Here is a 15,508-nt window from a genome sequence, read left to right on the forward strand (position 1 = left end):
ACCATTTGGAATCCTCTTTTCCTTTTTATTGTGCATTCCTTTAGTACTCCTGCTGAGCTCCTTATGAATACTTTAGGATTTGGGGATCGTTGCAGAGGTTGCTCAATGTCACCGATGCAGTAGCCTGTTGTGTTACACAAATGCAGATGACCTCATTTCACTAGGGGTTATGATTATTTGGTAAGAGGCTTTATATAATGGCAAAGGGAAAAAGTCACTCTTTGGAAACATATGACAATCATCAACACCAGCTTATGATTTATTTTAAACTTTGAATTTCACATTTTAAATTTATTTTGTATTTGGACTTGTATTATTTGCCAATATAAGTTTTATTATATTTGCACCAACAATAATGGTATCACATTAAGGTAATTTATAATCACATATCACTATCTGATCATCACATTTAAAGGGGTAGTGCGGCATATTTGTTTTATGGTCTATAGCAATGTGTCCTAAATAATGCTTACATTGCCTTTTAAGGACTCTTATTTGGGGTACTTTTAATAAATATCCTGCTTGTGTTTTAGTATAGGCTCATAAATGGACAAAAATGTTATAAATATGCATTTTGGTTCTTCTGTTCTCAGTGTGCGAGAGAGAGAGAGAGAGAGAGAGAGAGAGAGAGAGAGAGAGAGAAATAGAAATAGGAAGTATGCAGTGCCATCCTGTTAACTGTAAAGAATCACCAACCTGCATGTGATTATGATGATTGGTTCCTAACAGTTAGTCTGAGACCTGTGACTGACGGTGCAGTCTCAGAACTAGCTATGTGCATAAGCGTGAATGTAGATTAATGTTCACACCCAAGTTATTGAGTGAAGATTCTCAAATTCTTTAATAAATCAGCCCAACTGTGCCCGAGTATGTTAATTTGCACATTGTTATTGTCAAGTGGTTAAAGGATATCTAAACCCAAGAACAAAAATTTCATATATTGCAGCTTACCAGTCCTCGGATGCAGTGGCTGCATTAGTCTTCTCTTTAAAGGCTAAGAAATGTTTCAGCAAATACCTGTTGATCTTACTGGAAGTCCTTGTAACTTTACGTAAGCTGAATTGAAATTACAAACAATGTTATCTTATTTCCAAGCCATCTTCTGTAAAAAAATAAATTCCCCCATTTCCCATGTAATAAAGATGAAGATATGGAGATGTGTTTTTGGTAAAAATAAAAAGAAAGAAAGCAGCCTAGTGAGTGAGCCTAGACACCCTAAAGCCGACCATACATGGGTCGAATTATAAAAGAATTTTCTATCGAAAATCGTAACTAAGAATTTTTGTTCGCATTTCGCACCATCGGTGGGCCACAGCAACAGGCGATTTTTGTGCGGCCTTTGAGTGATCAGGCATGTTAAATATTTTTTTGAAAAATGAACACATTTCTAATCAATGATGGAAAAATTGTTAAAGAAAAAAAAATCAAAAAAGAAATGCGCATGAGCTGTGACCTGTAAAGAGTAGAATATTCCCGGCCACTAAATTTCTTTTCTGTAGCAACATGAGGTGAAATTGAAGGCTTGGTTGGTCAAATTTCAAAATCAATGGTGGCACCTTCGGATTACAAACAAAATTTCTGATTTTCTAAAGAAAATTTGTTCGGAATTTGACCCATGTAGGGCCAGCATAAGACAGAACATGTCTTATTCCACAAACTACCAGGTGAAGGTAAAGAACAAGAATCCCCAAAAAAATGAATGCAGCCACCACATTTACTGACTAGTAAGTTGAAAATATATTACATTTTCGATCTTGGGTGTAACTCCACTTTAAACGGGGATCGAGGGGGTGATTTATATAAATGTATAAAAGTTAGAGAAAAATAACTTTTTTATGGGTTAGAATTCTTTATAAGGTATATTTTTCTGGATATGTGATAATAAAAGTTATTTGTTATTATATCTACAAATGTGTGGCAATTTACAAGTAGTACTTTGTGGAACAGTATAACCTGCCTGTGAATCTCAAAGTTTATTTATGAACCTGCAACAATCTATTTTAATCTATTTTTAAATACAATAAAGAAAAACTTACAGCCATCTTAATTCATTCAAGTGGCTAAAGACCCCTTGCTGTAGGTACCTTATACAGTTGTTGCTGAGATATCTGAAAGAAGAAATGTATGATAGTAATAACAACATAAAGAGCAATAATGCATTGCAGTCTATTAATAAAACATTTAGTTCCTATATGCATGAATTCATTCAACATCAATGGTGTGTGGAAAATACAGACATGGTTTTATTATTCATTTTATAAATAATGTAATTCACTAGCAACGTAATTTACTTACAGTTTCTGAAGATGATATAAACCAAAGAAAGCTTTCTGTGATATATTACTCAAGCAGTTGTGTTGAAGGAATCTGGAAGGAAAAGGTCAGACCATACTTAATAGAAAAATGGAGTGCCATAAAAGTTATATGTATGTATAAAGAGAAGTGCCTTTGTCCTGTCAGTTTATAGAGAGCAATTTTGGATTGAGGCCATACTTACTGGTATTAGAAAGTATTGGGTAAAAGAATGCATATTTATGAAAAGTCTTTTCCCTATTTTTTTCCCCACCATGGCAATTTACAATCCAGCCCATGGCCAAAACCACAGTCACAGTGTAACCAGGTTTAAATGCTCTATTGCACAGGTGTCAAACACAAGGTCCACGGGCCAAATCCGGCCCTCCAGGCCATTTTATGTGGCCCTTGCGCCTCTCCTGCAGCTGCCGGAGAGCTCCAGCCCTCCTCTGGTCCTCCTCCAGACCCCCACTTTCTGCTTTCAAGCAATGCATCCAGCTTCTTCCCAGCAGCAGCATAAAGTAAGAGGTGTGCACTGTGATGTAAGGGAGAGTGGGGGACTCAACTTCTGATGGCGGGGTGGCTCTTGACATCGAATGTTAAGGGGGGGTGCGCTGGACATCTAATCTTACAGATACAACCAGCCCTTTTGAGGGCAATCATAATGCTGATGCGGCCCACAATGAAATTGAGTTTGACACCCTTGCTCTATTGTGTTTAAATGTTGAATTCATCTTGTGTAATTCATAGTCACTCAGTTACATTCATAGTCACTCAGCAACATTATAATTCATAGTCGTTCACTAAAGTTAAATACAGTAGTTGATACTGTTGAATAATGACACAGGTCCATCCAGGTAGCCTCCCTGGCGGTTTTCCCGAGTGTGGCTCGGGGTTAAAATTCAGTCCCATTAGCGGTAACCCCGAGCCACACTCGGGATCGCATTGCAGGATCCTGGGGCGGCGTTACTTACCTTGTCCCCGGGATCCTGCGATGTCCCCCGCAGTGTCCGAGGGCTCCGTCCTCCTCCGAAGCCTCTCCGTGCCAGGCTCCGTTCCCTGCGAGCGGCGCAACGCACGGGGGCGGAGCCTGGCGGCAAATTTAAAAAAAGTAAAAATCATAACACATACAGTACTGTAATCTTACAGATCACAGTACTGTATGAAATTATTTCACATCCCTTTTGTCCCCAGTGCTTTGTCCTATGCCCTGCATGCAGTTTTACATGATATACACTGTTCTTTCTGCCTGGAAACTGGAGATTGTCCATAGCAACCAAAAAGTGTCCCTTTACGTCAAAAGTGGCTTTAGACCAGCTAGAAAACAGCGATAGTAAATTAGAACACTTGCAGAATTGAGCGATAGTGAATTGTGGGGAAATTTATTTTATTACTATTTTTTTTTAATTTTTTTTTATTATTTATTTTTATTTATTATATTATAATTTATGTTTTTGTGTTTCAAACTTTATCATACCCGGGATATCTACTAGACTCTGGTTTGGACAGATTTAAGTGTGTTATTGTTAAGATTTACAGACCTACAATATAAAACGCCAAATTTCCATGGAAAATAATTGTACCGCTTTCAGCACCTAAAATCCGAAATAATCATACCGCCAGGGAGGTTAAACCTTTATTTGTAGGTGTGTACATTTCACCCAGATTCCCAGATCTATACATATTGTGGTATAAGTAAGTATAACAGCCACAGCATGACTATAAAACAGATTTTTTGTGCAGATGGTTTATAGTTATATCAGTGCCCCTCCCCATTTATTAACTGATTTATTATAAGACCTCATTTCCTGACTGTGCATTTTTTTACTATATGGTCTCTTTTCCTAACACAACACCTGATCAGCAACCTGAAAAGCTCATCTACTTCCACCACCTGCTTTCTGGAGCAAGATAGCGACTAGCTACCTTTAAATTGGAAGTCCGGATCTAATCTTGAACTTGCTCCTGTCCACATTCTAAGTCCTATATTAACTAGCCTGTAGAGAAACAATGTCTTTACCTACATATTATTGAAAATGAAATTAATTTAATTTAAAACCAACCACAGTAAGCTGCTATTGACCTCTCAGCAGCGCAGTTTGAGTTTGCACATGATCAGAGTATAAAACTTGATACTTTTTTGTATAAACAAGTGAGTGAGCATTTGTTTTTTATTAATAAAATTGTTATACACAGTGAACACTATGATATACCGGTATTTATTTTTTTGAGCTGGGTGCCTGGCAGTTCTTCTGAGTCTGAGTTTGCAACTATGTGTATGTTTATGGTTTCATACTGGTCATTCATAGAGACTGTTTCCATGTGTCCATGAGAGAACCCACTCACAGCTACCATGCAGTATTTGGGCTCATTGTTTAAAGCTTTATTGACCCCTGTAATGAGGGTCAACTCATAAGGTGTGTGTACACCCCTGGGGGGTTTGGTGGTGGTTCTTCACATCACCTTCATTCTTGCTGATTGTGGACTTATCATTTGAACACAGATTTGATTATTTGAGCATTAAGGTGAAAAAACACAAGGGTTTACAACCCCTTTAACCGCTTCAGCCCCGGAAGATTTTACCCCTTTCCTGACCAGAGCACTTTTTTGCGATTCTGCACTGCGTCAAATTAACGGACAAATACACGGTCGTGCGACATTACACCCAAACAAAATTGACGTCCTTTTTTTCCCACAAATTGAGCTTTCTTTTGGTAGTACTTGATCACCTCTGCGTTTTTTTTTTTTGCGCTATAAACAAAAAAAGAGTGACAATTTTGAAAAAAACGCATTATTTTTTACTTTTTGCTATAATAACTATCCCCCAAAAATATATAAAAAAACCCCTATTTTTTTCCTCAGTTTAGGCTGATATGTATTCTTCTACATATTTTTGGTAAAAAAAAAATCGCAATAAGCGTATATTGATTGGTTTGCGCAAAAGTTATAGTGTCTACAAAATAGGGGATAGTTTTATGGCATTTTTATTACTAATTTTTTTTTTTTACTAGTAATGGTGGTGATCTGTGATTTTTATCAGGACTACGACATTATATCAGACACGCCGGACAATTTTAACACATTTTTGGGACCATTGGCATTTATACAACGATCAGTGCTATAAAAATGCATTGATTACTGTAAAAATGTCACTGGCAGGAAAGGGGTTTACACTAGGGGGCGATCAAGGGGTTAATGTGTTCCCTCTCTGTGTTCTAACTGAAGGGGGGAGTGGACTGTGTAGGGGAAGAGATAGATCGCTGTTCATACTCTGTATGAACAGAGGATCTGTCACTTCGCCCCTCAGAGAACCGGAAACTGTGTGTTTACACACACAAATCCCGGTTCTCCGTGTGCCCCGAGCGATCGCGGGACCGCCGGGCACTCGCATCGTCTCCGTGGGCGAGCAGGGGGCGCGCGCCCCTAGTGGACAAAAAGGGAACCGCCGTAACAGGACAGCTGATTCACGCAGCCGAGCCATGCTGCCACAGTATAACTGCGGCGGCTGGTCAGCAAGCGGTTAACAAATGTCTTTCATGTTTATTAGAATTCTACTGCCAAATTTGTAGTGAATGCAGGTTGGACTTTCTTTTCCTCTACTCCTAATTTAATTTTAGAGTAAATGGGAACTGAATTTGAGAAGGGAAAAAACATCTTTCACCACGCCCGGGTGAGCTGCACATACTACGTACAGCCTGCCATACAAGTGAATGCACCCGACATTTACCTATGCATGCATGTTTGACATATTTTCCAAAGGCTGAGGGCAGGAAATCACTGGGAAAACTGCTTATTAAAGCCCTGTGTACATAAAACCTAGAGAATATTTTGCTCATTTCAAGATTATCTTGCCAAAATTTATATTTCATTTTTGATGGGTGCGTCTCGGTGTGTAACTGGGTTTGGTGGGTAACTTTATTAGTGTTATATTTGCATTCATGCATTTCTTTCTGGCTACCCCACATGGTTATAACAAAGGTGTCATCATGTGTTTTCCAGTGCTCGTTGGGCGGGGTCATGACATCAGAGGACTCCTTCGCCCACCTCTACACTCCCCTGGCCAGCCAGCGTTGCGAGGACGAGCCTCGCGCCTGTGGAGAGAAAAGTGCACACAGGAGTGACAGAGTGCCTTCTCTGAAGAAGCAGAGCACGCTCATGTTACTCCTGCGCATGTGCACAACAATAAACAAGAGAAGGGTTATCAAGAGCTGCGCCAAAGAGGCAGAGAGGCAAAAGAAAGGAGTGGGAGGGAATTAAAAAATAATGAATGTCTCTTAGGCTAGTGCACGAGATATGTAAATCACCTGTCACTCACAGCAAGGGGGAGGATTTGACAAAGTTTTTCTCTGTTTATCAAGTTTTATCTCACTGAACAATAAAAGAGGATTGCTCAGAGCTGGATTAACTCTTTGTGGCAAGACTGGGCTCAAATGATAGGAAATTGTATACTCTACATTATGACATAAAAAATTGGGGTTTACATCCACTTTAAAGGCTTAAATAGGCACAGCTAGTAGCTGAGGACTACTAGTAGCTCTAAATTTATGGTCAGAAAACTCTTCCCTCAAGTACCACAGTTTGTCATATGAAATTACTGAAAGCATTTTTAGAAAAGTTTTGGTAACTGTGCTAAGTGATATAAGTCTTGGAATATGCTTCTGCATCAACAGATATTTTTCATGTTTATTCTTACTTCCGATATACATTGACAGCATATCAAAATCCAATCACTTATTGTCTCCTAATTGCAGTAAATAGCTTTAGCTGGCATCCTGTCCTTGTACTTAAGAATTAAGTTTATGCAGAATTCTTTCCAAGTCCTGTTTTACCATCTGGCGTGTCATCTTAGCTTGTTGTCAATTAAGTCAGTTCATTGGACAGTTTTACAAATTGTTCATTGCAGTGCCCAAGATATAATGCAGTGTTTCTCAGCCTTTTTTCAGTCAGAGCATTATTTAAAATTCTGAATAGTCTTGAGGCACCCCATTCTAAAATGTAAAAACTGAACTAAAAGTTTTAGAAAAGGCAGCAACATCCACAGACACCCATCGTTAGAGGTGATTTGTTTTTCCACAGCAAATATACCTTTTCACACTGATACTGATTAGTAATCCAATGTTTCTCTTCTCCCTCAGTTTCTCTCCCTAATTCTAAGCTAATGGGACCCCAGTGCTGATAGAGAAGCACAGGAGTGGAGCTAACAAGGATACTACACCCAACATCCTCCTTATCAACCGATGATGTCATTTGTTGTTACGATACTGGCGGCTAGAAGATCGTAATGGTGTACAATAAAAACCCGTGGCTTTGTTTAATTAAAAGCAGGCTTGATCCACCCACTGGCCTGTACACAATTTTTGAGGACATTTAGGCATTTTGCCAAGGCACCCCTAAAGAAACCTGAGGGCACCCCTGGTTGCCTGGGCACCTTGGTTGAAAAAGGCCGAGTTGAAGGATGGCATAAAATACAACAGTATATTTCACATTTTTATATATGTAAAATTGTTTCAGATGCAAGGGCGGCCCATCCATTAGGGGCGCAGGGGCGCTGTCCCCCTATCCATGCATCCGGCCCCCTAATTTACATGCAGTGTGCCGGACACATGGATTCTAATAGGGGTGGTGTTTTTTTTAAGTAATAAGGAGAGCCGGCAAAACTGTAATCCTTGAAGTGTCCTTTATTGGTCCATCAGAGTGACAATAAAACAATAAACTGACGCGTTTCAGCAGTAGCCTTAGTTGTAGCTACGACTAAGGCTACTTCCGAAACGTGTCAGCTTTATTGTTTTATTGTCACTCTGATGTACCAATAAACAACACTTCAAGGATTACAGTTTTGTTGGCTCTCCTTATTACTGTTGCATTGGAGTGTGTTGGGACACATCGAGCCTCGACAACTGTGAGTGGACCTGGTGTATGGATTGAGTTGTCCCTGCAGAGAGCACTGTTATCTTTCTTCTTTTCTGTGTTTTTTTTAAGCACGTGATTAGAGCCAGAGGCTCTAATAGGCTTCAAAAAAGGGTGGGCTCGGGGCACAGAGCCCACCCAGTTGTGTGACAATATTCATTCGCTATTGATACTACAATATTTAAAAAGGGCCCAAAATACATCCCTGGGAATTACAGACCAGTTAGCATCAATAGTATGTAAACTCTTGGAGGGAATGATAAGGGACTATATACAAGATTTTAGTAATGAGAACGGTATCATTAGCAGTAATCAGCATGGATTCATGAAGAATCATTCTTGCCAAACCAATCTACTAACCTTCTATGAGGAGGTGAGTTGCCATCTAGATAAAGGAAGGCCCGTAGACGTGGTGTATCTGGATTTTGCAAAAGCATTTGACACAGTTCCCCATAAACGTTTACTGTACAAAATAAGGTCCTTTGGCATGGACCATAGGGTGAGTACATGGATTGAAAACTGGCTACAAGGGCGAGTTCAGAGGGTGGTAATAAATGGGGAGTACTCGGAATGGTCAGGGGTAGGTAGTGGGGTTCCCCAGGGTTCTGTGCTGGGATCAATCCTATTTAATTTGTTCATAAACGGCCTGGAGGATGGGATAAACAGTTCAATCTCTGTATTTGCAGACGATACTAAGCTAATCAGGGCAATAACTTCTCCGCAGGATGTGGAAACCTTGCAAAAAGATCTGAACAAATTAATAGGGTGGGCAACTACATGGCAAATGAGGTTCAATGTAGAAAAATGTAAAATAATGCATTTGAATGCAATCTATACACTGGGGGGAGAACCTCTGGGGGAATCTAGGATGGAAAAGGACCTGGGGGTCCTAGTAGATGATAGGCTCAGCAATGGCATGCAATGCCAAGCTGCTGCTAACAAAGCAAACAGAATATTGGCATGCATTAAAAAGGGGATCAACTCCAGAGATAAAACGATAATTCTCCCACTCTACAAGACTCTGGTCTGGCCGCACCTGGAGTATGCTGTCCAGTTCTGGGCACCAGTCCTCAGGAAGGATGTACTGGAAATGGAGCGAGTACAAAGAAGGGCAACAAAGCTAATAAAGGGTCTGGAGGATCTTGAGTTATGAGGAAAGGTTGCGAGCACTGAACTTATTCTCTCTGAAGAAGAGACGCTTGAGAGGGGATATGATTTCAATATACAAATACCGTACTGGTGACACTACAATAGAAATAAAACTTTTTCGCAGAAGAGAGTTTAACAAGACTCGCGGCCACTCATTAAAATTAGAAGAAAAGAAGTTTAACCTTAAACTACGTAGAGGGTTCTTTACTGTAAGAGCGGCAAGGATGTGGAATTCCCTTCCACAGGCGGTGGTCTCAGCGGGGAGCATCGATAGCTTCAAGAAACTATTAGATAAGCACCTGAATGACCGCAACATACAGGGATATATAATGTAATACTGACACATAATCACACACATAGGTTGGACTTGATGGACTTGTGTCTTTTTTCAACCTCACCTACTATGTAATTATGTAACTATGATACACTTATTTTCCTCCTGGTCAATCAGGAAGTGGGTCCTGAAACCCCTTTTTCTTGATTGGCCAAAAGAAGAAGCAATTATATTGGGCCACGACGAGGAGGGAGGAGATGTGAAGGGCGCTGGAGGAGATGCAGGGGAGGAAGCACTGCCCGTGGGTAAGTGTGGGGCACATCGACCGATCGACTCGGTTTTTGTGCTGGGGACCCGACCCAAATGACCCACGGGGGGGGGGTGATGTGTGCGGCAGACCCAACCGACCCACGTGGGGGGGTGGTTTGCGGGTAAACTGACCGAACTGAGGGGGTGGCTGTGGGTGCATTGTGTGCTCCGCCCCCCCAAAAAATACCACCAGCTGCCACTGTTCAGATGTATAATTTGAGAAAACACATTTCAGTCAATGTCAATATGTCTTCTTTGCCTTTTACTGATTATATACAAGAGATTGTGAACGGAAAGTGAAAACTGATATTGAATTTAAACAGAAACCCTATATAAGTGGAGCTTACTGCATAAAAGGAAAGATCCAAACAAGACTTATCTTAGGTATGGTATTTCAGAGAGTTTAGGACTTTAAAGTGACATTTAAGGTTCATTTAAAAAAAAAATAACAAACATGTTATACTTCCCTTCTCTGTGCAGTTTTTGCACAGAGCAGCCCCAATCCTTCTATGCTCTCCAGGCCCCTGCCTCCTGCCTAATACCCCATAGCAAGCAGCCTGCTATGGGGGCATTGAACAGGCACACTCCCGAGCCACTGCTTCGTGTGTCCATTCACACATGGAGCGTGGCTTGGCCCTGCCCCCACTCTCTCCTCATTGGCTAACTGGCTGTGATTGACAGTAGCAGGAGCCATTGGTGGAGGAAGAGACTAAGAAGAGCCGAGGCTCTTGTGCACATTACTGGATGGAGGTGGGGCTCAGGTAAGTATTAGGGGGGCTGGGGCGCTGCTGGTACACAGAGGGTTTTTAACCTTCATACATAGAATGCATGAAGGTAAAAAAAACCTTGAGCCTTTACAACCACTTTACATATTATAATGAATGATCCTGCTGCTGCCTAACTACTCGTGGCTTGATTAGCTAAAAGGGAAGGAACCTTTTACTTAGCAAAGCACACCCAACCATGTACAAGGAAAAACATTGCTTTTTGATTTGGCCTTGCCCATAACTGGTAATTGAAAGTGAACACAGTTTCGCCTAATTTACTAAGTTTGTTGAACAACACTTCGCTAAGTGAACAGGCTCTGCTCCTTTAGAAAATCATCACTAGTGTGTTAATGGAGTAGAAGATACATTTAGTGAAGGTACACTAGGTCAGCAGAAGAGAAGAGGGCAAGGCACTGGCCTTTATATCCTCTCTACTTTCCACCCAGTGTATTCTGTAATTTCTGTAAGCAGATTCAGGAAGAAAGGTCACTGAATCGCACCGCGATTTTAGGTGCCATTTAAATGGATGGCATCTCAAATGTGCCTTCTGCGATTTGTCATTCACACCTGGGAGCTTTGAAATTGTGGACAGAATCGTGGTAAATCTGCCCACAATTCAAAACGCTGAGGTGTGAATGCAGCCTAATTCTCCGAGAATCACCCAAGATGATCTTTGCTATTTGGGTTTTCATTTTAAGGCTTCATGCAAAAGTACATTTTACTTTTCGAAAAGAATGTGTTTGTCAAAGGGAATCTGTTTTTATTACGCAGACTTCAAATTCAGGGGTTGATATTTGTTAAAGTTGACTTGTATGAAGCCTAGACTAGCAAAGCAAACAAGTTAGCTTGATAGCATGTACTTTTACATGTTTTAAATTTGTAAAAGTTAAAACTTGCACAAGAATTTTCAGGTGCTGCAGAGACTCAGGCAGTGGTGAAGCATGATACAGGTAAGTATAAACTTCTGGGGCTCTTTGTCAAACAAACATGTTCCTTTGTCAAGTGCAGCTGAAGTTCACGTTAAAGTTTATCTATAACTAAAACCATAAATATATATTGCAGCTTACCAGACTTTAGATGTACTGTAGTTTACACGCTACACAATTAACACATACACACATGCACAATAAACCTAAGATTATGTTTGCTTTCCTTTAAAACGTTTGTAAACCGCGACTGGTAAACCCCCCTCCAAAAAAAACCTGTATCGCATACTAGTATATTATGGAATACTTAACTTAGAACGAAGCCCTCCCGTGGCGCCCGGTCATCGTTGAGAGGGCTAACATCTTCTCCTGGTCTTTCTTTCACGTTTGCGCACTCCAGCTGTGTGATTGGCTGGAGCCGCGATGATGTCACTCCCGTACTTTCGCGCAGGAGCCCTCGGTTCCAAAACGAAGCTCTGAAGTTCCGGCAAGGTATGTCGGACCTTCAGAGTGCATAAGCCAGTGATGTCACTGACTACATGTAAGGTGAATATCTCCTAAGAGATGCACGTTTAGGAGATATTCATTTTACCTACAGGTAAGCCTTATTATAAACTTACCTGTAGGTAAAAATAACAGCTACCGTTTTAAGCTCACAGCAAATGCCAAGGATCTGGATCTCAAATTTTCCGACAACAAAATCCGTTGTCGTAAATTCCGATCGTGTGTACACAATTCTGACGCACAAAGTTCCATGCATGCTCGGAATCAAGCAGAAGGGCCTGGTATGCCCCGCGCTCCCCGCAATAGGAAAAATAGGATTTTTTAAAACAGCTTACCTGTAAAATCCTTTTCTTTCGAAGGACATCACGGGACACAGAGCCACAGTAATTACTGATGGGTTATATAGGTATCACTGGTGATTGGACACTGGCACACCCTATCAGGAAGTTCAACCCCCTATATAATCCCTCCCCCTTGCAGGGATACCTCAGTTTTGTAGCCAAGCAATATAGTGTATTAGAAGATGGGCGGGACCTCTGTGTCCCGTGATGTCCTTCGAAAGAAAAGGATTTTACAGGTAAGCTGTTTTAAAAAATCCTATTTTCTTTCTCGAACATCACGGGACACAGAGCCACAGTAATTACTGATGGGATGTCCCAGAGCAATGCTACCTGAGGGGGGGGAACCACGACCAAGTAGGGTGCAATCAGACCTGAGGACCCTGTACCGCTGCCTGCAGCACACTACGCCCAAAGGCGATATCCTCATGCCTTCTCACATCCACCTGATAGAATCTGGTGAATGTATGAACTGAAGACCAGGTTGCGGCCTTGCAGATTTGAGCCATAGAGGCCCGGTGATGCACTGCCCAAGAAGCACCAATAGCCCTTGTGGAATGTGCCCTGATCTGAAACGGAGGAATCTTCTGTTTCAAACCGTAAGCTTGAATGATCAACTGTCGAATCCATTTAGAAATGGTAGCTTTTGACGCTGCCTGTCCTCTATTGGGACCCTCTGGCAGCACAAACAAAACATCCGTCTTGCGGATCTGAGTAGTTGCCCCTAGATAGGCCTTAACTGCTCTTACTACATCCAATGAATGTAGAGATCTCTCTTCCGGAGAACAGGGATCTGGAAAAAAGGAAGGTAGAACAATGTCTTGGTTTAAATGAAAATCAGAAACCACCTTCGGTAAAAAACTAGGATGAGGGCGTAGTACCACTCTATCCTTGTGTATAATCAAATAAGGCTCCTTACAGGAAAGAGCTGCTAATTCTGATACTCTTCTAGCAGAAGAGATGGCCACCAGAAAAATTAATTTCCTTGTCAACAAGACCAAAGGAATCTGACTTATTGGTTCAAAAGGCTGTTTCTGTAACACAGCCAGGACCAAATTCAAGTCCCAGGGGTTTAGGGGCGCTTTAACCGGAGGATTAAGACACTTCACCCCCTGCATAAAGTTTCGGACCAAAGAATGCGAAGCAAGTGGCCGCTGAAATAATACTGATAAAGCAGAAACCTGGCCCTTGATGGTACTCAAGGCCAGCTTCATCTCTAATCCCATCTGTAGAAAATCAAGGATTCTACCTATGACATATTTCCTGGGATGCCAACCTCTGGATTCACACCAGGTTATATAAGCCTTCCAGAGTCTATGATAAATCATCCTGGAAGCTGGCTTCCTTGCATTAATCAAGGTAGATATGACAGGACCTGAGAGCCCACGACTCTTCAGAACGTGGGTCTCAATAGCCAAACCGTCAAATTTAGCGTTTGTAAGGCAGGATGGAACACTGGACCTTGAGATAACAGGTCTGGGCGTACCGGTAGGGTCCACGGGGAACCCACCGTCATCCTTACTATTTCTGCATACCAAGTCCTTCTGGGCCAAGCGGGGGCCACCAGAAGTACCGACTTCCTTTCCTGCCTGATCCTGCGAAGGAGTCGTGGTAGTAGCAGAATAGGCGGGAATGCGTAAATCAGTGAGAACCAATGCCACGGAATCACCAACGCATCCGTCCCGCATGCAAGAGGATCTTTTGTCCTTGCTACAAATCTGTCTATCTTTTTGTTGAATCGGGATGCAAAGAGATCTACATCTGGAACCCCCCATCTTTGGCATATGGCCCAAAAGACGTCGGGATGCAGAGACCATTCCCCTGGAAGTAACTGCTGGCGACTTAGATAGTCCGCCTGCCAATTTTCTATTCCCGGGATGAAAACTGCCGATATGCATGGCACATGCATCTCTGCCCAGACTAAGATCTGGTTCACCTCTTTTTGAGCAGCTCGGCTCCGGGTGCCTCCCTGATGATTGACATAAGCCACTGCTGTGGCATTGTCGGACTGGACCCTGACCGGACAACCCTGTAGCCTGATAGTCCAGGCTTTTAGAGCTAGATGTATCGCCCGGATCTCCAGAATGTTGATGGGTAAGGTCCTCTCTGTCTTGGACCATACCCCTTGGACCGCAGCCTGTTCCAGAACTGCTCCCCAACCTGACAGACTGGCATCTGTTGTTACCACCGTCCAGGTAACCGGTAGAAAGGATTTCCCCTTCTGCAGGTTTTCAGGTATGAGCCACCAATTGAGGCTCTGACTCACCGCATGCGACAGGTGCATTGGAAAGTCTAATGCCTGAACCTTCTTGTTCCAGGTCGACAGAATACTGTGTTGCAGCATTCTTGAGTGAAACTGAGCATAGGGAACTGCTTCGAATGAAGACACCATCTTCCCTAGTAGCCTCATACAAAGGCGGACTGAGGGACCCTTCTTGGTCCTTACTGTCAGAATCAGCTCTCTCAAAGCAGTGATCTTTGCCTGGGGTAGAAATATTTTCTCCTGGCTTGTATCTATAATCAGACCTAAATACTCCAGTCTTCTTACTGGTTTTAGGAAAGACTTTTCTAAGTTGAGGATCCAACCCAGGTGTTCTAGATACCTGACCGTGCTCCTCAAGTTTCCCTTCAAAGAGGCTACCGACCGGTCTATCAAGAGCAGGTCGTCTAGGTATGCTATGACAGCTATACCCTGAGCCCTTAATCTGGCCAGAGGAGGAGCCAAGATCTTTGTGAACACTCGAGGTGCAGTGGCTATCCCGAAAGGCAGAGCCACAAACTGGAAATGGCGCCCTCCTACCTCGAAGCGCAGAAACTTCTGATGAGCAGGAAAAATGGGCACATGCAGATATGCATCTCTGATGTCTATTGATGCCAGAAATTCTCCTCCCTGCAGGGTGGGAACTACTGTTCGAATTGATTCCATGCGGAAGGATTGAATCCTTAGGAATCGGTTCAGATCCCTTAAGTCCAGTATGGGCCTGACATCACCATTTGGCCTTTGGACCGTAAAAAGGTTGGAATAGAAGCCCAATCCCTGGT

General features: G+C 42.1%; 1 protein-coding gene across 1 annotated transcript in view; it reads right to left on the bottom strand.

Moving 5' to 3' along the window:
* The window catches only part of RXFP2 (relaxin family peptide receptor 2), a 512,938-nt gene that overhangs the window by 74,659 nt on the left and 422,771 nt on the right, over positions 1-15,508 (bottom strand). Inside the window, exons 6-7 of the mRNA XM_073613352.1 lie at positions 2,296-2,367; positions 2,037-2,108 (exon numbers count right to left, since the gene is read on the bottom strand). Coding sequence (XP_073469453.1) covers positions 2,037-2,108; positions 2,296-2,367 — 144 coding nt within the window. The remainder of the gene's footprint in view (positions 1-2,036; positions 2,109-2,295; positions 2,368-15,508) is intronic.

The sequence above is a fragment of the Aquarana catesbeiana genome, linkage group LG02 (assembly GCF_042186555.1).
Source record: "Aquarana catesbeiana isolate 2022-GZ linkage group LG02, ASM4218655v1, whole genome shotgun sequence".
NCBI classification, from domain to species: Eukaryota; Metazoa; Chordata; class Amphibia; order Anura; family Ranidae; genus Aquarana; species Aquarana catesbeiana.